The sequence below is a fragment of the Onychostoma macrolepis genome, chromosome 01 (genome assembly GCF_012432095.1).
Source record: "Onychostoma macrolepis isolate SWU-2019 chromosome 01, ASM1243209v1, whole genome shotgun sequence".
NCBI lineage: Eukaryota > Metazoa > Chordata > Actinopteri > Cypriniformes > Cyprinidae > Onychostoma > Onychostoma macrolepis.
In genome coordinates, this window is record NC_081155.1 from 11,077,408 (window position 1) to 11,101,843 (window position 24,436).

The following is a 24,436-nucleotide window of genomic DNA, read 5'->3' on the forward strand; positions in this document are numbered from 1 at the left end:
TCAATGAAGGATTACACTTTCTCAGTCACACACACACACACACACACACACACACACACACGCACGCACGCACACACACACTGTACTATTCAGATCACCCGACGCGCACGAAGGAGAGATGTGATTGGCTGGAAGCGGTTTGGAGGCGGGTTCAATCGTCCATTCCGATCGTCTGATTGGTCAGAGCGGTACAGTAGGGGATGATTCTAAGCGTTAAACTTTTCTGTCCGTTCCGCTCGCTTGACACAGACGGAGACAAACAGCCCTGCTGTTTACTGCACCGTTCTGCTGCTTTCCTTAAAGCGATTCCAAAGATACAACATGCAAACGATTCAGAGACACTAGTTCACACAGAAAAGGTGAGTATATTTTTACGTAATTGTGTCGTTGATGTCTTTTTCATGTGTTTTTCCCAAAGCGGAACCGCATTCCTAACCTAGAAATACGACTAACGATCGTGCTTTGTCTTTGTGATCCGCAACTCTTAACCGAGCATTTATTCTTGAATATATGCTTTTAATCCCTGGTTATGTGCTGTAATTTGAGTGGGGTGTGTGAAGTGGGGTTTACAGTGGCTTGTTTGCAGTGTGTCCTCGCGCAGCTGTCACTCACTGCGGATGTTCGTGCGCTCGTGCGTCACTGTCGAGCCGTCACGTGACTCATCGAGCTGCAAACTTCAGCAGCCTTTGTGTCAAATATATCATAATCACCGAAGAAAATGAGCCGAAGCAGCCATCCAAGTCCTGCCTATATTTATTATTTCTGAGAATTCTGACAAATGAAGCCAGAAAGCATATTCAAACAATGTTTACTTAAAAAAAACACAGCTTTCGTGAGTGCGAGCTTTTTAATTGAGTTATTTTACATTATTTTGAAGACGCAGAGTGATTTAATATCACAAAACGCCAATGCGCTCTTGGTCGTTCTGTTTCTCCCTAGATCTAATGATAACAAGCTAACTAGACATTCCTGTTTATCTTTCAGCAATTACTGCTTATGTAAATAGCATACTCATACTCAGTTGATGTTAATCGCTGCGTAATGCATACTTAGTAGTAATAGTATACGCCCTTACGAAAATCAACCATGGTTTTACCACAAATAAAACCAAAACAACCATGGTTACTATAGCTAAACAACAAATTAACAACGAATTAACCATGGTTACTGCACTAAAACCATGGTTATTAAGGGCAGTGCACACTGTAAAGTACACACAGGCATTCTGCACTATTGCTCGAACCGGGGGCCAAGGTTTGGCCGGTTAGCTTAGCAGGTTATGCAGCTAGATGTCAAATCTACATCATAATGTGACCTTATCTACCCTGAAGACCATTCAACATTTATCCATGTATTCTGACTTGGTTATATATTTTTCAAGCAACATAAACATCCCAATAAATCCATTACAGGCTATTTTAGTAGATGTTTTACCTATGATGGCCAGTTTTTAGGATGCATTGAAGCGTCACACAGACTTGTTTGTCCCTGATTAGACTGCTTTAATAATACTCAATGGCAGCTAATAGCCTTTATGGAGGTCAGTAGGCTAATGTCTGAACCTGCAGTGCTTTTTAAATACTCTTTTTCCATTGACGTACCAACTAAGACACCACAGGTTGATTAATCACAGTACATTAATACAATTGTATTAATTGTAATTTAAATGCGCTCCTATTTAAATACTCACTAATCTGCATACACTTTCAGAACAAAATCTGAACTTTGGATAAACGCAGGTTCAAAATTCTTGTTTTGTTGTCATATTAGAGTTAAATGTTTTAGAGGCGTACGATATATGAACAAACCTATCTATAAAAGTGCTCAGAATACAGATAGGAAACTGCAGAAGTGGAGATTTCTGGCTCAGTGCATGAGAAAAAAAAGTGTATTGTTTTCTTTTCATTAGTCTGAAAGAAGACAAGTTATGGAACCAAAATAGCACAAAATCTCAAAACCAATGCATGAAATAAAAATGGTTTTACCTGTAGTATGTTTTAAAATAAATAAATAAAATAAACTAGACAAAAAAGTTTGTCAAGAAGTTTTCTATTATTGTTATTTTTTAAGTAGTTGTAAAAAGCTTGAAATTTGAAACAGTTTTAACAGATAGACAGTCAGACAGACAGACAGACAGACAGACAGATAGATAGACAGATAGATAGACAGCATGATCAACATGTTGATAGCATGTTTTAGCACAATTGGAATGTTGTTAGCGTGTTATTAACATGATTACCATGTTGTTAGTATGCTGCTAGCCTGTTTTAGCACATGGTTAACGTTGTTAGAATGAATAACATGTTGTTAACATTATAACATGATTAGCATGTATGTTGTTAACATGATTTTTATGTTGCTAGCATGTTTTAACACATTGTTAACATGATTAGCATGTTGTTAACATGTTTTAATATGTCAAGCATGTCACTAGCATATTGCTAATGTTTTAACACACTGTTAGCATGATTAGCATGTTGCTAGCATGTTTTTAACAAGATAAGTATGTCACTAGCATATTCCTAATGTGTTTTGACACTGTTAGCACGTTGTTAGCATGTTAACATAATATGTTGTTAACATGATTACTGTGTTGTTAATGTTGCTAGCATGTTTCAGCACATTCTTAGCCTGATATTAGCCCGTCGCTAGCATATTGCTAATGTGTTTTAACACACTTTTAGTATGTTGCTAGCATGTTTTAACACATTCTTAGCATGTTGTTATCCTGTTGCTAACAACATAGGAAAAATAAAACATCTTAGCAACTGTATACAAACAAATACTATGTCCCAAATGACGCACTTTATACACTATGCACGTATACACTATGTACTTGTGCACTATGTACTCAACTATGATTTTATAAGGTTATTTTGTCATTAATAATCAGAGTCTGATCGCTCAATCCCCCTTTGCGATGATGTAATTAAAGCTGCGACATTTGAATGCATGACGTGTCCAACATTCCACACTTTGTTTTTTTTCGTGTTATTTAAAGTGCACTTTTTCTTTTTGGAACACACTACTCTCACTATTTATGCTACAAAACGTCATAGAAGTGCATAAGTACTTGATTTGGGATGCACCTCTAGTTTATAAAAATAGCTTGTCATCTTCTCGGAAGTGCTATATAACGTTTGACCTTGTGACCTTCACCTCTTGTTCTGCAGATGGAGGACGTGGCCTCAGCCCCTGTTCTCGCAGGCCCGTCCCAGCCCACGTTTTCCCGCCCGCCGGGCTCCGAGCGCCGGAACCGTAAGTCTGGCACCGCCAACATCTTCCAGGGCGTGAACCTGCGGCAGCTGCGGCGGCTCTTCCAGGCAGCGGGAGACCCGGACGCTGAGCAGAGGGCACGGATGGTGTGGGGGAACCGCAGAGCGGCGGCCGGAGAGGACGGAGCAGACCGGGAGGAGGACGAGGACGGAGCCAGGGCGGAGGTGGAGACGGGTCTGGCCCAGGCGCTGGTGGGGCTCAGAGTCCGAGCGCGGAACCGGAGTGGCTTCAGGGTGGAGGCTCATAAAGACAGCACAGGAACACGATGGGTGCGGGCGTTCGGTCATCTCAGGTGAGACAGAAATGAGTTATTTCAAGATGAGAAAAAGATAAGAACATAGTATTCGTTTAAAGCATGTATGTGGCTGTATTGTGTTGATAATGTAGTGTTTGGTTTAAAACTCTAAATGTAAGTAGCCTATTAAACTTCTTTAATAATTTATTCCGCAGTATTGAAATGAACTTCAAACTTAAATTATCTGCAAAATAAAACCTGCTTTTGATTTTTGTAAATTGTCACTTAAAATGCAACCAACATCATTGTAATATTTATATACAGGATTGCTGGCACATTTAGTTTATTAGCTATTTACTGAAATGTGCAGTGTCCACAATGCTAAAATTGTGGAAAGAGTTTTTTTTGTGAACATGTCCAGGTCACATTATTCCCCCAAAATATAAGTATAAACAATGAGATTGAAACTTGAAGAAACTTTTTTCCTTACTTCTCATGCAAAAATAATAATGATAAATCATTTATATTGGTATTTACACTATTCTCATTACTTGCAGTGCAATTTTTTTTTTTTGATCTCTGTATTTATACAAAAAAAAACACCTCTTTCTCATTATTTGCAATGCAAAATATATATTTTAATATTAATATTTACTTTAAAAAAAACCTCACCTCATTCTCATCACTTGCAATGTAAAAATAGTTTTATATTGCATTTATAAAAAAACAAAAAAACACTGAATTCTCATTATGTGCGATGTAAAATATTTTTTTAAATACCTCATGACTTTCATGACTATTTGTAATATAATATTTAAAAAGAACACCTCATTCTCATTACTTGCAAATGCAATGTAAAAGTAATGATACATTAATTATATTGGTATTTATACAAAAAAAAAAAAAAAGCTTATTCTCATTACTTGCAATGCAAAAATAATAATTATACAATAAATACTATAATTTTTATTGGTCATGTATTTAAAAAATAATAATTTTCATTATTTGCTATGTAAAAAATTATACATTATTTATATTGGTATTTATATAAAATAAATACATTCGAATTACCTGTAATTTCGTATTGCAATTATACAGTATTTATAGTAATAATGTATTTATACAGATTTGTAGTATTTATTTACTGCTTGATAGCAGTTGTTCAAAATCATTATATTGTGGTATTTTTGTAAAATTGTATGTAAAATTGTAAAACTGTATTTCAGTAATGAGAATCACCTTTGGGTAATGAGAAAACATATTGGGTGAAAACCTGGCACAAAAATATTTGTAAAAATTGCTAATGCATAAGCATGCATTTATTCAATACAAAACTCTTTCCTTTGATTTCAGGGTGAAATGTGACTTGCATATGCTTTTATAGAATTTACCCTAGAAGATTTAGTAGTGTTTATTCAGATGCACATGGCAGCTACACACACTGCCGTGTTGTGTGTTTGTGTGTGTGTTAATGGAAACATGCTAATCTAAAGAAAAATAGGTCATGAGATCAGCCACAAACCTGCCACATTAAAGACCCTGTAAACAAACTAGAAAAGGCATGGGTCTCTCCCACCCACCCGTGCACATCAGATGTGCATGATACTGTAATTACATTGCATATAATGATCTACAACTAAAAAGTGCATTCATTATGATTTAATCACCCATCAGAATCAATGAGGGCTCACTGGCACAGACGTCTGAAGTCATAACTGGAGATGAAGATAATAACGACAATGAAGATGATGATGCATCTGCTTTGGGAGCCTGTGGAGGGCAAAGCTCTTTCGAGGCTGGATCATGTGACCAAGCTGACTTCCTGCCCCCAGAGGAAGAGGCGCAGGGGCCCTCGGGCGGCCCCAGGTGGAGCTGGAACGCCGTTCAGGAAAAGGACCCGGAGCGATACCTGCACCGGATCCGACACTGATGCAGCGGAGCAGTGCATCCAATCAGATTCCTGCCTGAGAGACTCGCCCTCACCGTAGATTTACTTGAAGCCACCGCCTCAATCAAACGCTAGTCTTAACCGAGCAACGATCAACACTACAGCGGCCAGGAAAGGACATTAACAATAATCCCGCAGGATTACAGTCCTATGAAACCTTAAGACACTGTTTACGGGTTTGTGCCATTCTTATGTCCTCAGACCTGATTGCACAACAGTCAAACACTATTATAGGGATAGTTCACCCAGAAATTACAGTTCTGTCTCATTTACTCATCCTCATGTTGTTACAAACCCCCAAAACAAAGCAAAAAAAAGATGCTTATGCTGCTCTTTTCTGAAAAATATGAGTGAACTGAGGCATTTGAGCTCCAAAAATGACAAAATCATCACTAAACATTTAAAAATACAGCTCATTTTTGGGCCGAATCTCGTAAAGCATGTTAAGAACATTTCCAGGTCATATTATACTCCAAAATCAAAAGATTAACAATGAGATGATGTTTCTTTTTCATAAAGCACATAAACACTTTGTCATAACTTACAATGCAATAAGGATACATTATCTATATTTGTAAAGTATTTATACTAATAAACAAACCTAATTCCTATTAAATGCATTACAAAAGTATTGTTGATACATTACCAAGTCAAATAATTATTATACATTTGGTAAAATATTTATACATAATGTTGGTATCTGTTTGCTGTCTTTTATGCTGATAAAATCATTGTATTGCAGTGTTTTTTTTTGTTTTTTTTTTACTATAATACAGTAAAAAATATTGTCTTTCAGTAATGAGAATCACCTTTGAGCATGAGAATTTGAGAATTATAAAAAACTCAAAATATTGGGTAAAACTAGAAACATTTTTCCTTTTGATTTCAGGGTGAAAAGTGACTTGATTTGGTTGGATTCACCCTAGTATTTGTATTTGAGTGAATGGAGGCAGTTGAACTTCGAAAAAATTACCACCAAATATGATTATGCACTATATTCCAAGTTATATGACTTCAGAAGGTTTCAAAAACAGTGCATGAATCATATAGACTATTTTAAGCTGCTTTTTTGGTCCTTTTTTTTTTGTATCTGTGCCCATTCACTAACTTCATTGTAATTATTTCATACTGAAAAGAGAAAATCATACAGGTTTGGAACAACATGTGGGCGAGCAAATGACAAGACTTTCATGTTTTGGGTGATCTGTTCCTTTCTCAATGAAGTCTCACTGAAGCTTCCAGAGTCCCTATTAGCTTTTTTTTTTGTGTGTGTGTGTGTTTATATGAATGTACAGGGCCGAAGAGTGCTGTGTTTCTATTATTTAATGATATGTGCTTGTATTTTCTTTTTAAAACACTAGTTTCTCAGTAGTTCTCCTTTTACGGGAGCATTTTGCCTTCCATTGGTGTTTAAATGGTTAATATCTCAATATATATAAAAGAATGTATTAGCATTTACTGCAACACTGCAGTTCTCATCAAATCATTAGTGTTGTTTTATATACAAATAGTCTGTGGTAATATGTAAATGATAGTATTATCACCTGTAGAAGTATGCTGGACACTACTAGTGCTGATTATTTAATGTCTTCTTCTGTCACTCAGACAGACATTTAGAAGCAATATGGAAGAAAACATGTAGCCGAAATCAATAAACACTACCATATGCACAAGAACAAGAGTTCTTTTTTGTCCTCGTGATTAAGCTGGAACTTCCAATTAAACTGTTTTTGAAATAAAACTCAAGTCTGTTCTTTTATTGAGTATCGCACGGTTATAGTTTTAGCATCTTTCATTAAATACATTACATACAAATTATACAGTCCATTGTCACGTTTTAAGGTCAGTTTTGTTGACACCTGTGAATACATTGTTAAAAAAACAAAAAAAACAATTACAATATCTTTCAAAATGTATCAATTTTCAAATGAAAACGAACAAAAAGAACTGTGAAAATGGAACGTTCCAGTGTTTCTGCACGCGCCGAGATGACGCCGCCTCCAGGTTATGAACGCCAGACAGGTGAGCGTAAAAAAAAGTAGAAAAATATAATGCTAGTGGGAAAAAAGCAGGAGAGAGTGTGACTTTTCAACGATTGCGAGAAAAACGAAACTAACACACAAGCGAGGCAAGAAAACCCTGACCAGAAAACGCTTAAGAATGATATAGTTGAGCAGCGAGCATCCGTCAAACATCGAGGGTTCACTACAGCAGAAAGTTTCTCCTTCATCGTCTTATTGACTCGACATGCAGCTCACTCTGAACGCGGCTTTGTGTGTTCATACAGTGTAACAGTCAACAAGGCAATGCTTTCCGTCAGAATTATGTGTTTGTCGTCAGTTATTCCTACTCTCGTTTCTTCCCAAAATCCCAGTGAAAAACACAACTAAAACCAGGCTGTACTGGCGCATCACCACCAGGTGAAGAAGGGTCTTCTGCTCTGGAAGCTCTGCGTGTAGGACTCGCTGTTGGCTCTCTGCGGCGCTCGCGCCGTCTCCACGATCACCGGCGGCATCTGCACCAGCTGCAGCGGCGTCTTGCCCTCCCGCAGCGCCTGACTCAGGTTCAGGATCTACAGCAACGCAGGACAAGACATGAGCTGAACGGTGTCACATCAAGGGTGGTGCCCTACTCTCATTGGTCTCTTCGCTTCAGTGTGAAAACGTCGTAAGGTAACATCTCAGAAAGAGATATCTAGAATCAGAGCTGCTCTGCGAATTTATTCAGAGTCAAGCAGCTTTGAGAAATTAGTTGCTGGAAATAATCACCAACAGAGGTTCATTGTTGCAAATCAGGCTGAATAGTTTTTTTTTTTTTTTTTGTTAAAGTTCACATGAACCCTTTCCCCTTTTGAAAACCTCTAAGGACATTTTTAATGTTTAAATAAAATATTGTGGCCAAATAATATGGATGAGTGATAGTATTTGGTAACAAATTTTAATCACAGTATTTGTCCCCATATCATTCCACATGTTTGTTGGACCTTGGGCCCCAATTTATTTTATATTATATATATATATATATATATATATATATATATATATATATATATATATATATATATATATATATATTTTTTTTTTTTTTTGCTGGAGTCTGTTTTATGATTTAAAATATTCATCAACATCAAGATTGTCTAATGAAATTAATTCTTAAAACTTCACGTTTTAAAATGTGTTAAAGGAAAATATAACAATTATTTTACAACAGAACGCTGCATTTCTATTTTTGTCAAATAAGATTCTGCGCATCAGAACTTATTGTATATTGTGTGCATTAAACATGGACAAAAATATCTTGGTTTCATTACATTCCTTATAACTCTGAGAAGTACAATTTACTATACAATTGTAATATACTGTCATAATTTCAAGTTAAGCTGAACTTTTATTTTGTCAGTTGGTCTTGAAGACCTTTGAGTTCTAGTGTGAAGCTTTTCTCAAATGAAACTGAAATGCTCATGAGCACCTGTGAAGAGGCTAAATATCCAAAATGAATCAAAAGTTTATTATAGCCATTTATAGATTTATTTTTTGGTGAATATCAATATTGCATAGCCCTATCGTATAAAATATCATAATATTATAATGCAGATTAGTGCTTTTAGTATCTTTAAACACAAGTATAATCTAGCCATTAATGACTCACCTGCCCCCTCATTACTGAGACCTGCTTCTTGAACTGTCCTCGGTCGAAACCCGGGTCTTTCTGTCAGAGTTAATGCAAATATCAAGTCAAAACATAAATCAAACATATTGGTGAATCACCAGCTGAATTCATATGAATTTCAAAGTGATCTCTGTGACTCACCTTAAAAAGCTCATATAGATCTTCCTCGAGGTCTTTGATGAAGTTCGGGTCGGAAAATTTGGGCAGAACTAATTCTCGGATCTCTTGGGAAAACACAACTTTAGCCTGTGGCAGCCAAGCCCAGTAAAACGGGTCTACAGGACATACATTCAACAAAAAGACTGTACTGACTGTGCAAAAACTACATTAAAAGAAACAAAACACCTTAAAATAAATGGTTTCAGTGATTAAGTTTGTAATAGCAATGTATAGCAATGTGATTGGCCAGTAGTGTGTCATGTGTTTGTGAGGTGGATGATGATTGGCTTACAGGCTCTCCATGAATCCGGGTGTTTGAGAGGGAAGGCCAGTCCGTTGTCAATGGCTGCCAGTTTAATGATGGGGTCCTTCACCACCACCCAATCACTGTCCTGCATGAGAAAAGCATTCGATAAACACAAACATGAACATAAAACCACAAAAACAGGACTATCTAAACCAGCATCTGGTCACTCACCCTGTTGCTTGACGTATCCATCGGACAGTCATATTTGATGAGCCAGTTGTCATTTCCTCGATCTACAGATCCATACAACAAAATCATTTTTGTTCAAATAAAAACAATATATAGTTAAAATGTGTTTTTGACCATTTTGGCATTTTTAGCAGTTATTGTTTTTCTGTGGTTACCTGTGTTTCTGATGATGTAATCCAGCACCACCAGTCTCTCAAACTGTAGCTGAAGTTGGCGATTAGTGTTTTCTGGTAAAGGCTCCGCCTCGAACCGCCGCAGCCAGAAATCGGCGTCTTTATAACCCTCTACAAAGATCTGGAATGAGCCCACCTACAACAGCCAATAGAAAACGAGTTCACAAACCTACAACAGTCAATGGAAACATGTTTATAACGGGCAAACCCAACTAATTTATGAGCACCTTTCATTTAGGAATTTATCACATTACAATCCTTTATTTGAACCAAAAATAGTGTTTGTAAAGGTACAAAAATCCTTTATTAGTATTCATTAGTACTTTTATAAACTACTCATCCCATGTGTGAATGCAAGATCAAATTAGCCATGAGGATACAATGCAAAACTTGAACTGCTTATGAGAAAATAAAAGCAAGCTTACATTATCGTTCAACAACATCAGAGCTCGTGGCAGTTCTGTCTCGAAAGGTTTATACAGTATTGCTAAAATGTAAGTTTCTCCAAGGATTAATAGGAAATTAATAGGATTTTTACTTCTGAAACCGTACCATTGTGCTCTATACAGTTTCTAAACCCAGGGTTACTATAATTAACTAAAACAAAAATCATTTTAAAAAGTTTTATTACTTGAAATAAAAATAAATGTTAAGTTTAAATTAATTTAAATTGAAATGAAATGGGAAAATATTGACATAAAAACAAAATCAAATTATCCATTAATACTAAAATTGCATCTCAGTGATACTAAAATAACACTCTATAAACCTACTACAACATCTAAAAAAAAGAGTTCAATAACATCTAAAATGTCTCGTCTTCCTCCTGGCAGATAGGTGGCGCTGTCATAAGCCTTACCTTGGGTGGCAGGCCAATCCGGTGGAAACGTTGGCCCACCTTGGGCACTTTTTCTAGCGCTAACCTCTTTCCTCGAGACTTTACTCGATCGATGGCGCTGTAATTGAATGTCTCGCTTGCTAAATACACGACCTGAGGGAAAGAGAGCACAGAGAAAGCTTTATAGAGGACATGTCTGTCAGCAGTCAGCGATAGAGATGGTGTGGGATAACCGTTATGTTTAGCTGTGCGGTTGACTTGTTTGTTTTACTGCACGCCAGCAACAGGAAATGAAAGAGGCTGACTAACAAACACCAAACCAGCAGGACTATCACCCTACTTTCTCACGTCCTCATTCACCTCAGTTTTGGTTTTGCACAAGTGCACAAGTGTGGGTGTTGCTCTCATACCTTGGTGCGCGGCACGATGTTGAGCTCTAGTTTCTGGTCCACCAAACTGGCGCCGGCCTCGGACAGGTAGCCCTGGTTCAGGACCAGACAGTCCCGGCCGAAACAGCACGGACAGCAGAGCTTCTGCAGCCATTTGGTCCACTTGGGGTTCAGCTGGCCGTACGGTTCCTCGTTCTTTGGTTTGAAGACGCCAATGATCTTCTGTTTGAGAGAGAGAGAGAGAGAGAGAGAGAGAGAGCGAGAGCAAGAGAGAGGAGATTTCAGGTCAGGTTTTCTGAAGCAACACGTGCGGTTCACATCGTGCGTCTGGAGCGCCACAGTCTGCTCAAACTGAGACTTTTGCAAGTTACTCTTTAGCATGACAGTAAAACAGCATTTATCCTATGAGCAAACCAAATAACAAATCCTTTCAATGCTACCGTACACTTCACATCTCACACATTAGACTAAAGTCACATTTATATAAAGGGTTATTATAATTAACTAAAATCGAAACTATAAAAACCTTGTTTCATTAACTAAAATATCCAACTTATTTTATTTCAGCTAGTTTACAAGGCAACATTTCTCATTTACTTTAACTTGATGTAGGCTACTAAACTAACTCAAAATAAATAAAAACTATTATGCATATTAAAAATAAAATAAAATTGCTAACAGTTTAACTAAAACTAAAAGGAAAATTTAAAAATTATGAATAAATTCAAAATATTCATAAAAACTAAAAACTTTCAATAATGAAATCTCAAAGGATACAAATAATATTATTTCATGCTAATCCCCAACATTTTCATTAATCACAGATGCTTAAGAGATACCTCATTTTGGCTTAAATTTAATGCAGTATTTCATTAAAACAATCCAAGAATGCAGTAAAAAAAAAAATCCATTATGGGAAATGTCAGTTTTGATTGTGAAGTGTGTATTTCTTTTGAGGTAAAACACTGTTTTCAACATTGATAATAATCAGAAATGTTGATCTTAAGCAGTAAATCAGCATATTACAGTGATTTCTGAAGGATCATGTGACTCTGAAGACTGGAGTAATGATGCTGAAAATACAGCTTTGATCACAGGAATAAATTACATTTTACAGTATATTCACATAGAAAACAGTTATTTGAAATTGTAATAATATTTCACAATATTACTGCATTTTTAATCAAATAAACGCAGCTTTACTAAGCATAAGAGACTTCTTTCAAAAACATTTAAAATCTTACCGAACTCGGAAGTTTAAGTTTATACACCTAACAATAGTTACACATTTAAACTTATTTTTAGACACATTTAGTGATTTCCCAACTAAAAGTGACTTTTAACAAAGACTTCATCTGGCCTCCGTGACTCAAGCGTGATTTGATTTGACCTCTGCACCACCTGACCATACATGTGGTCATGTGCCTTATGACTCATGTGAGCTGCCTCACTAGTGAGCAGATAAAGCTTGCCGCGTGTTCACTGCTGAGAGGACAACACCAGCCCTGCACTGCTGAAGATCAAAGACACCAGGAAACAAATGCCAAACTGATCCCACATCAACTCAGTTCTGCCCCCTGCAGGCTGGAGTATGTAGCATAATTCTCATCTGACTAACTCTATCATGACTAATAATCATATGCTAAACTAGAATAACTTTACGAATGAAAAATGGGTTTGTTTGCAGTTAGGAATATTGTTTTTTGGTCACCTCACTGCCAATTTTCTAAGTCGTTTTCAAATTAAAGACTCAAAACTTTAAACTACACTGAAATTGAACTAGTACAGAATAATGTGATTTTACAGAGTAGTAACAAAACTGGAAACTACAGTAGTTCCAAGTGTTGTTACTCCTCGGTCAAACCAAAGAAGACCTGTAGTAAATCTCAGTTCCTCTTCATCCTGATGTAGTAAAACTGGAAGAGTCTGTTTGTTAAAGTACATCTGTTCTATAAGGATTATTATCAGTCATTATGAAGTTCCTCTCACATATTTATTTTGATGATAAATATATATATCAGTCGCTCTGTGATAAATATAATCAATATAACTCACTAGTTCTTTCTGAATATACCGTTTAGAAGGGAGTCAGTGTGCAAACCAGGTCTAAACCCTGGAGTCACAACGTTTTGTGTTTCTGTGGCTGAATAAAAGCAAGTCAAATACTCGTCTAACACACTTCACAGCCATTAGTCATACTGTAGAATTAGGCCACTTAACACATGTGACAAGCTTTAAACCGTGTCAAACCATCATGGTAATTCCACAGTTTCATTTAAAGGAGAGAGGAACCGAGTATGTATTGATGAAATGACCACTGTTACTAAATAACCCTGAACAGTTCTGTATTCTCATCAAGAGAAAGTGTCGATGAGTCTTTTGTTTAATGATCAATCATGATGGCATTTGTCTTAAAACTGAGGGAGCTGCCTATCTAGTGAACAAACATACCAAGAGTGACTAAAAATGCTGTCTAGACGGGTTTTGAGCTGGATTCTAGGATTCAGATATGAAGTTTATCAGCCATCGACCCTAAAGCAGCATGTCAAATCCAATGCAAACCTATTAGATTAGACGCCGGACAAGAGTGTTTCTTCAACTATAGACACTTTTGAAAATAAATACTCTTAAAATACACTTGTCTCCACTGTCCAACAGTGGATTCCAGTGCTGTTATTGTAAACTAAACCTATAATTATTAAAAATTCATTTTCTTTAAGTGAATCGAAAATAAAATTCCATATTAAATTCTGCCTTTTAAAATTTAAGTACTAAAATTACTACAAATAAGTGAGAAAAAATAAATCTAAATAGAAAAAATTAAAAATGACAAAAGCACATTGAAAAATATGTTATAGCTAATTCAAAACATTATTGAATACTATAATTGTCTATAATAATACTAAAATAACACTGGTGGATGTACATGTATCACATTTCTGAACGCTCTTTACAATTTAAAACCAAATTTTCATGTAATATTTACCTTGATTACCTTTGTTTTTTCACATCTCTGCAGCTCAAACTTCACAGTAAACAAGCACACTACACATAATGGTAATTACAATAAGATCATATTAACCATAAGATTACCTAACAATAACATCCCATTAATTACTACATTAACAATGATCAATACACATGTTACAGTATTTTATAATTTAATCATTAATAATAAAACTGTTCATTATTAGTTAATTTTATCTCAAGTCCATTAAATAATATTAACAGATACAGCTTTTGATTTTAATAATGTATTAGTAAATGTTGAAATTTCCATTTACCGAGACTAATAAGTGCTTTTCATTGTTAGTTCATGTTATAACTAATGTTCACATATGGAACTGTATCGTGTAAAATAATAACTCATTCCTAATCGAGCCAGACTTTGACTTTTATGAGAGCTGTTACCTGTATTAAGGTCTCATATAAAAGACGTAGTGCGTATCTGCTGGGTAACTGAGTATGTACTGATCAGAGCTCTATCACTGTATGATAATGCACTGTCATTTCACTAAAGAGAGCTTCAACGAGAAAGTGCCAGTAAGCTTTTTGTTTATTGATCAAACAGCTAGTGAGCTGCGTACCTAAGCATTGTGATGCCTAAAAATGCTATCTAGATTTTGAACTAAGGGCCTGATAAGACTGCTGTCCTGTGCAATGACACAGCAATGTGTCCAGTGACCCTTAAAGTAACATTTACCTCAATTTAACCTAGTTTTATCACACATTCATCGTGTTTAATAATTAATGATTGGACATCTGGGTCTGGAACAAGGGTGCAATAAAAAGGCAAAATAATTACCCAAAAACTTTCCAAAACAGTTTCAGTTTTAAATTCATACAATAAAAACACATAAAGTGGCTGTAGATGAAGAAACACACAAGTGTCCAGCTTAAACTGTACAGAAGCAGATTTCTGCTTTGCATGACTCCAGGCCTGACCTGATGACACAGCTGTTACTCTGACTCCTCAATACACGACACGCTCAGCTCTATGTGAAGAAAACTGATTAGACGAGCTTGTGTAACGGGTCACACATCAAGACATGATGACCTCTCACCCCTGTTGAGTCTTTGACGAAGTAGCTGCCGCTGGAGCCCTGGTAGATGCGCTCGGGGTAGATGCCCTCCTCGATGGCCCGCTCCGCCTTCCGGATGATCTCCCTGAACTCCGGATCCTCCGGGAACTCGTTCCTGTGCGGGTCGCGGGGCGACGCGCCTCGGTCTCGGTCCAGGAGCGGCTGCCGCTCGCGGCTGCGTCCGGGACTCCCGGCCGGCAGACGCACCACGGAGCCCGGCGTGCCTCCAAATCCGCCCCGGGGACTGGTCGGCTCGGCGGGACCGTAGCTGAAATCGTTGGAATCGCGAAGCGGGGAGACCAGCGGGCTCGTCTCGTCCATGGCGGAGAAGGGAGAGCGGGGGAAAAGGGGGAATTACGCGGGACAAGCGTTTGTTTGTTGCCGTAATGAAATGATGCGGTGCCGTACAGCGGATCGCCAACAAACAAGTCACATGACAGCCAGCTTCCGGAAAGAGGCAGGGCTCGTGCGTCATCGCGATGCCACTGGCCAATCAGCGCTTCAGAATTATCTTGTTTTTCCATATGCACACGCTGATTGGTTAGAATTATACCACCCATATCGAACATGTGATAAAGCACAACATCACTGGAGTTAACGCATAGACGCAGCGACAAAAATGCAGAAATCATGATTGCACAAAAAAAAGAAGAAGTATTTTTCTAAATATTTCAGTACGACTATAAGCATGAAAACGTGTGAAATATGAATCAGAAAGAGCTGTATTGTCAATTATGTTTGCGCATATACAAGGAATTTGTTTTAGTGTCACAATCTTCCAGTACACAGAGACAACAACACACAGATGATAAAAATTAAGATGAGAATAAAATGCACATATGTGCATACAAATAAACAAAAAATAGAAAACATGAATTGAAAATAAAATAAAATAAATTGAATGTACAGGTGTGCTACAGATAGAATAGAGTAGGAATAGAATAGAAGCTATAAAGTATACATAAACTGGCAAAATTTAAGGCTGCTCTGGGGGTTTGCATACAAGCTGCATAATAAAAGCTACATGCAAATAGAGCTGAACACAGAGGCAGTGATGGGGACTGCAGATAAATACTCTGTTTTTATGGTAGTCCATCTATTCAGCTAAATATTTTTAGTGTTTTATAAAAGAAGACGTCATACAAAATTAAAACGTCATGAGTGTGAATAAACGACAGATTTTCATTTTTTGGGGGGTGAACTGTTCCTTTAAGAATGATCGTCTGTTCCATTAAACAAGTCCTTTTCTGTAAACCACTGAAGTACAGTGCCATGTACATGTACAGCTTCAACTTTCTGAAGCAATTATCTGAATGGCAGTCTTTGGGGAAGTGCTCTCCGTGTGATCCTGCGCGGACAGAAGCGACGCGACGCGACACGACGCGCACCGCGGATCACATGAAGCTTGTTGTAGCAACACGAGTTTCCAAGGGAGGAGATGCAGAGACCCTCACATCATGATGCACAGCTCAGATCATATCTGACTTGACATTAGTGTGAGTATCTCGATGGCTGCTGATGCGGTGGAGGCAGACTGTGATCCGACAGCAGAAGACTCTTCCCCGGTCAGCGAGCTCTCCTTCAGCCTGCAGAGCCTCCAGTGTCAGGATGGGTGAGACAACTTGACTGATTCACAGATAGACTGACTGAGTGATTTAAAAAGTGCATTTTATTGAGGTAAAATGACAATACTAGACATAATTTATTGACTAATATGTGTGTAAACATTTTAAGTTATTACAAAAATATTTAGAATTTATATGGAAATATGTCTTGAACATTATAATTATTCATTATTAATCATATTTTTCACATGAATCAATAATAATAATATATAGAACAAACACAAAAGAAATGTAAAACATTTTGTAATACTGATGCAACTGTCATATTTTATTTCGAAATGAAACCTTAAAGTGGTTTCATATGAATTGACAGTGGTCAATTTTGAATACATGTACTGTGTTTTTTAGGTTTACTTTATTTTTTGCTTTTTTATTGGGTCCTATATTGACACACTGAGTATTTTGGAAATGTTTGTATTTTAATTAAGTCAAATCTGGGTAATTTTGGGGAGATTATAACTAATAGTTTTATGCTATAACTTTGATGCACATTTTCTTTAAGTCTGCATCTGAAGAGCTTGTCCCCCTGGAGAAAGCTTGTTTTGACGCCTGAATGCATCAGTCCGCCGCTCAACACCCTCTCCAGGGAGAGAGAGACGCCGACAGGTCTGGACAAGAGCTTCACACACACACACACACACACACACACACACACACACACGCTGCTTAATTAACTCTCCTCTGACTTCAAACTCAAGCTGTTCCACTCTCTTTTGTTTGCACATTTAGATTAGTTTAACTTATGATTGAAGCTTGTCACCTCTCTTCAAATGTTTCTTCTTAAGATCCAGTGTTGAAAGCTTTGAAAAACACACATTTGCATGAATATATTTTTATATATTCTTTAATTCTAAGAATTAGTAACTGACATACCAACAGAAAATTACTTGATTAAATTTGATCATTAACTGTTCAGAACTGTTCATCCACAGTTATAATTTTTCAATGCAATTTACTGTGAATTGTCTCTTAGTCTCTGCAGTAAGAAGAAGACGAGCAAGGTAAAATAAAGATGCACTGCATTAATAATCTGCAATGATCACAGCAGTGTTATTTTAGTATTGACATTCTATCATAGTTTTATTATTATTTTGAATTAGTTTTTATGTTTTAGATTTTCTGTTTTAATTTGAATGATTTTGTGTTTTTTTGTCATTTTATTATTTTTTTCATGTCTATATTGTTTGTTTTTTTATTTCTAACTTGCTGAAATAAAACCAGTTTATTTATTTTTTTATATTTAATTTCTGTTTGTTTTAATTAAGTGGAATAAACCTGTATCACAGTTATTAGAAAACAAGCCATCATATGTCCTGTGTTTGTCTCAGCAGAAGCCTGTCTCCTGACTCCTCTTCAAACACGGTAAAGGACACTTACAGTAACCAAATACAGTAAATAAAAAAAAGAATAAATAGCAAATTATATTTATTTTGACATTATTTTCATGACACATGAACTCATTTACAACTCTCATAATGTATCTGATGTTCTTTTACTTTTTACTTCCAGCCCAGGTGTCTGTGGAGGAACTGTCGCGATTTTCCTACCAATAAGGAGAACGACAGAGCAATTGTCAGTAACGCTTATATATAATATTATTATTTATTATTATTATTATTTATGCAACCAAAATGTAATTTGAAATATGTAAATTATCCTAATTATCCACCTTATTTGTAACATAAGTGGTGAGGATAATTTCAAATCATTAGCAATTGTGACAAAAAATAACTAGTCTGTAGCCATTTTTTGATGGTTACTGTAATATTATTACTTAAATTTTATTAGCAATTAGTTTCACTACTAGTTACCAGGGAAAGTAATATGATTACTGTAATGCATTACTAGTAACTAGTTACTTCCCAACACTGCTTGGCATGATGTTGACATGGTACTTTGTACTGTATTGTTTTGTAAACTGGGTCATGCTCATAAAGGCTGTGTTTCATTGCGGCTGCATTCACAATGCTGTCCAGCAGAAGAGGCTGCGTGTGCGGCTCTCCAGCAGATTCTCCGCTGCAGATGAAGCAGAACCGGGCCGAACATGGAGACAGTACCGCAGTGACCCAGAAGAGGACACCAGTGTCCCACGAGAGACGAGTGCGTTCGACCCAGAGGTGAGGATGAATGCCCAAACAAAGAGTGTCTGAGCCCGAGGTGGAAGGTGCTTGTGTTATTGTGTGTTTTCTCTCTCTGCTCGTCTGCAGGCCGCTGCGAGGTTCAGTCAGCTGAGGTCACGGAGGAAAGCCCCGCCCACACACGTCACTCAGGACGCCGTCACTGACCTCACTCTCATAGGAGACTTCAGCAAGGTTGGTTTTACAAAACCAAAATGAAAGAATATGATATTAAACAAGACAAACGTGAAGTTTATTCATAGAGAATTTTAACCATGAAAAGCCAGTGTTTGACCGACTTCTGACTTTGCATTCTGCACTTTTTAAAGAAATTAACACTTTTATTCAGACAAGAGTTCATAAATTGATCAAAAGTGACAGTAAAGATGTTAATAATGTTACAAAAGATTTCTATTCCAAATAAATTCTGCTCTTTTGAACATCATATTCATCAAGGTATTCTGAAAAATGTATCACAGCTTCCACAAAAATATTAATCAGCACCTGTTTTCAACATTGATAATAATCAGAAATATTTCTTAAGCAGCAAATCAGCATATTAGAGTGATTTCTGAAGGATCATGTGACACTGAAGACTGGAGCAATTCAGCTTTAATCACAGAAATAAATTACATTCCACAATATATTCACATAGAAAACTGTTATATTAAATTGTAATAATATTTCACAATATTACTGTTTTTAATGAAATGAATGCAGCCTTGATGAGCAGTAGACTGACCTCAAACTTCTGAATGTGAATTCCAGTTATAGAGTACTAATTTTCATTCCTTCTCAGCTGGATTGTGTTTTTAGATTAACTTGTACATTTATGCATTTAGCAGACGCTTTTATCCAAAGTCACTTGCAAAAGAGATTCAAACGTGATATGTGTCTGAACTTGGTTGTGAAAGTGTTTTTAGAAATTATAGTGAATTCACGTTTTCAGACTTGATTCAAATTATTTCCATAGCAACACCTGCTTCCTGTTGAGAGTAGCGGCCATCAGGAGCTTCACTGTGTCAGCGCTCATACTGTAAGTGATCATTAACATTTTCTAAACTAAAGTGGATCAAAAAGCTCTGATTGTAACATGATTTTCTTTGCAGAGCGGAATGATAAAAGGTTCCCATTTTAATGCAGTCTCATATCAAATATCATTTTAATCTCAAAGCAGCTGAGAGGGAAACATAAGTTATTTACACAATTATTTTATGGGTTTATTTGAATGATGTGTGTCTCATTCACAAGATGTTGAGGTAAAAGCATTGTCTCCTGACCTGAAGGTGGCGTCACTGATCAGGGGTCAGTTTGGTCCTGCAGTCGAGGATTTCCTCATCGTTGACTGCCGTTACCCATATGAGTACCAAGGAGGACACATTAAGGTACTCAGACTTTAAATGATTGAGTTTTTAATGTAATGAGGTGTTCATGTTGAATATCTTCATTAAATTTTTAATCAATCCAATGCTCAGACTCTTGAATCTTAACTATTCAAAACCAAATTCAAACATCGACAGTCTAACAGTATGTATACAGTAAAAACAGCAATATTGTGAAATATTATTACAGTTTAAAATAACCGTTTTCTATGTGAATATATTTTAAAATGCAATTTATTCCTGTGATCAAAACTAAATTTTCAGCATCATTACTCCAGTCTTCAGTGTCACATGATCCTTCAGAAATCATTCTTATATGAAAATTTGCTGCTCAAGAAACATTTCTGATTATTATCAATATTAAATTAGTTGTGCAGCTTCATGTTTTTGTGGAAACCATTTTGTTCAGTATTCTTTGATGAATAGCAAATTCAAAAGAACAGCATTTATTTGAAACAGAAATCTTTTGTAACATTATAAATGCCTTTACTGTCACTTTTGATCAGTTGAATGCATCCTCGCTCAATAAAAGCATCAACTGACTCCAAACATTATATTTTTATATATTAATGTCACATTGAATCCATCAGCAGGGCGTTTGGTCTTCATATCTTAACCTTCACCTCATTCAGGGAGCAGTGAATCTGTACACGGAGTCTCAGATCCAGCAGGCGGTGCATCAGGCCTCAGCGGGAGCCCAACTTTCGCCTCGAAACGCCTCGTGCTGGAGGATGAGGATGAGGAGACGTCTGTCTGACTCACTCCCAGAGGAGGAGGGGTCGTCGCCACGGAAACTGATCATCTTCCACTGCGAGTTCTCATCGGAAAGAGGCCCACATCTGTGAGAAACACACACACACACACTCACACACACTGAGTGTGTTTATGATGACGCACGCTTCTTACCCGATCCACAGGTGTCAGTATCTGAGGAAGCTGGACAGACGTGTTAATGTGTATCCCAGCCTGCACTATCCGGAGCTCTACCTGCTGCTGGGAGGTTACAAACACTTCCATGCTTCTTACCCGGTACAGTACAACACCATATCTGACCGTCTTCACCACAGTATGCTGCAGCAGCTCAGTCAGGTGTCTCTGTGTCTCAGGATCTGTGTGATCCCTGCGGTTACGTGCCCATGCACCACCGCGAGTACCGAGATCAGCTGCACGGATACCGCAGGAAACGCCCATCACGGCAGCGAAGACGACGGCCAATCAGAGTACATCAAAGAACCACACGCTAAATACTATATACTAACATACATACATACAGTCAAACCAAAATTTATTCAGACTCCTTCAACATTTCTCACATTATCACAGTTTATTCGCTATATTTTAGAAAATGGTAATGTCAGTCAAACATCTTTATATGTCAGATAACCTTGATAGAAAGGTATGTAATGAATTCGGTTGAATAGCTGTCAGCAAGTACACAATTAGATAATACCAATTCAGGTCAACCAATTACCAAGCTATGCTTAATTTTGTTCAGTCTATGGTGTAAAAAGGTCACATTAGCAATTAAAGAAAAAAATACTTAAGCAAAACATGGTCACGTGTCAAAGTGTCTGAATAATTTTTGGTCACAAATTTTTATCAGTTTTACTGGTGGTCCACTATATATATGTGTGTGTGTGTATATTTGTGCTGTCAAACGATTAATCATGATTAACTGCATCCAAAATAAAAGTTTTTGTTTGCATAATATATGCGTGTGTTCTGTGTATATTTATTATGTATATATAAATACACACACATACAGTATATATTTTGAAAATATTTACATGTATTTACATGTCTATATATTCATATAATTTATATTATAAATAAATATATTTAATATATAACATAACATATTTTCTGAAATATATACATACATGTGTGTGTATTTATATATACATAATAAATATACACAGCACATACATATATTATGTAAACAAAAACTTTTATTTTGGATGCGATTAATCACGATTAATCGTTTGCAATAATATATATATATATATATATATATATATACACAGTGGTGTGAAAAAGTGTTGGCCCCCTTCCTGATTTTTTTTTTTTTTGCATATTTGTCACACTTTAATGTTTCATCAAACAAATTTAAATTTTAATCAAAGATAACACAAGTAAACACAACATGCAGTTTTTAAATGAAGTTTTTTATTATGAAGGGAAAACAAAATCCAAACCCACATGGCCCTGTGTGAAAGTGCTTGCCCCCTAAACCGAATAACTGGTTGTGCCACCCTTAGCAGAAACAACTGCAATCAAGCGTTTGCTATAACTGGCAATGAGTCTTTCACATCGCTGTGGAGGAATTTTGGACCACTCTTCTTTGCAGAATTGTTTTAATTCAGCCACACTGGAGGGTTTTCCAGCATGAATGGACTGTTTAAGGTCATGCCACAGCATTTCAATTGGATTTAAGTCCAGACTTTGATTTGGCCACTCCAAAACCTTAATCTTGTTTTTCTTGAGACATTCAGAGGTGGACTTGCTGCTGTGTTAGGGATCATTGTCCTGCTGCAGAACCCAAGTTCGCTTCAGCTTGAGGTCACGAACAGATGGCCAGACATTCTCCTTCAGGATTTTCTGATAGAGTGCAGAATTCATGGTTCCATCAATTATGGCAAGTCATCCAGGTTCTGAAGCTGCAAAGCAGCCTCAGACCATCACACTACCACCACCATGTTTGACTGTTGGTATGATGTTCTTTTTATGAAATGCTGTGTTGGTTTTACGCCAGATGTAACGGGACACACACCTTACAAAAAGGCCATGACCATGGTTTGCTGGAGTCCCAAAGCCTTAGAAATGGCTTTATAACCCTTTCCAGACTGATACATGTAAACTATTTGGTTTCTCGTCTGTTTATGAATTTCTTAAGATCGCAGAATGAAGTGTTGCTCTTTAAACATGCTTCACTTTGTCAGACAGGTTCTATTTGAGTGATTTCTTGATTCAACAGGTCTGGCAGTAATCAGGCCTGGGTTTGGCTAGTGACATTTAACTCAGCTTTCTAAAATAGTTCTTTCATGATTTAATAGGAGGGGGCAAGCACTTTTTCACACAGGGCCATGTGGGTTTGGATTTTGTTTTCCCTTCATAATAAAAAACTTCATGTTGTGTTTACTTGTGTTATCTTTGATTAATATTTAAATTTGTTTGATGATCTGAAACATTAAAGTGTGACAAACATGCAAAAAAATAAAAAAAAAATCAGGAAGGGGCCAACACTTTTTCACACCACTGTGTATACATATATATATATATATATATATATATAGTGACGGGAGGAGCCAACGACAGACACAGTGGGTGTGGCGTCAGGCCTCGGAGAGGCTTTTATTAACAAAATAAAGTGTCCAGGGAAGAAGTGTCCAAAATAAACAGGGGGGGTCTGGTGTCCTCGTCGTGCTGCGGGGCTTGTGCAGGAGGGCAGTGTTCCAAAAGGGGAAGGGTCCAGGGAAGGGGCGGAGTCCGGCGGCCGCACGAGCTCCCACTCGGGTCCGGGCGCGAGGGCGGCGGCTTCATCACAGCGGCGGCTCTTACACGTCGTCCACGGCCTTTGGCAGGACTTGTACGCCCGACATCCTGGTCCGGCGGCCGTATCTGGTGCGGCTTTCGTCCGGACCGCGGGTTCGGCAGCTCACGTCTTCGGTGGCGCGATGTCCCTCTACGCACCCTTCCTGGACCCACGAGGACACCAGCGTGCACGCACGGGGGAAGAGACCGGTCTCTCGAGGAGAGGCGCGCTGGGCATTTAACAGCGGCGGTGATGAGGCTTCATTCAGTCCAGCTGTGCCTCATCACACGCCGCCAGCCGCGTTGATCCCACGCCTCCTCTCATCCACCCACTCCAGTCGGGAGCCTGGTGAAGGCGGCGAATAAGGGACGGGGTGGTGATGATAATGAGGGGGAGGGCCACTGATCCGTCACAATATATATATATATATAAATAAAATGTTTGCAAGAGTGGTTAATAATAATTATGGCTACTCATGTTAACACTAATCAACTAATCTGTAGGTCTTTGAATAA

General features: G+C 37.4%; 3 protein-coding genes across 3 annotated transcripts; 2 read left to right on the forward strand and 1 right to left on the reverse strand.

Annotated features, from left to right (window-relative positions):
- Window positions 1-168: 168 nt before the first annotated feature.
- avpi1 (arginine vasopressin induced 1) lies at window positions 169-7,140 on the forward strand. The gene is made up of 3 exons (XM_058776880.1): window positions 169-359; window positions 3,174-3,568; window positions 5,186-7,140. Exons 1-3 carry the CDS (start codon window positions 201-203, stop codon window positions 5,439-5,441), a joined length of 810 nt encoding a protein of 269 aa, XP_058632863.1. The 5' UTR covers window positions 169-200; the 3' UTR covers window positions 5,442-7,140.
- Window positions 7,141-7,201: 61 nt separating this feature from the next.
- On the reverse strand, window positions 7,202-15,794 carry pi4k2a (phosphatidylinositol 4-kinase type 2 alpha). The gene is made up of 9 exons (XM_058776786.1): window positions 15,248-15,794; window positions 11,205-11,405; window positions 10,816-10,947; window positions 9,939-10,092; window positions 9,766-9,827; window positions 9,580-9,679; window positions 9,270-9,403; window positions 9,108-9,167; window positions 7,202-8,031 (listed from the first exon to the last, which is right to left on the reverse strand). The coding sequence occupies exons 1-9, from the start codon at window positions 15,584-15,586 to the stop codon at window positions 7,870-7,872; spliced, it is 1,344 nt and encodes a 447-aa protein (XP_058632769.1). The 5' UTR covers window positions 15,587-15,794; the 3' UTR covers window positions 7,202-7,869.
- A 511-nt stretch (window positions 15,795-16,305) lies between these two features.
- On the forward strand, window positions 16,306-22,061 carry cdc25d (cell division cycle 25 homolog d). The gene is made up of 12 exons (XM_058776844.1): window positions 16,306-16,877; window positions 17,393-17,496; window positions 17,864-17,891; window positions 18,222-18,252; window positions 18,400-18,462; window positions 18,870-19,007; window positions 19,098-19,202; window positions 19,981-20,043; window positions 20,294-20,392; window positions 21,022-21,230; window positions 21,307-21,418; window positions 21,496-22,061. Exons 1-12 carry the CDS (start codon window positions 16,774-16,776, stop codon window positions 21,631-21,633), a joined length of 1,194 nt encoding a protein of 397 aa, XP_058632827.1. The 5' UTR covers window positions 16,306-16,773; the 3' UTR covers window positions 21,634-22,061.
- Window positions 22,062-24,436: the final 2,375 nt, after the last annotated feature.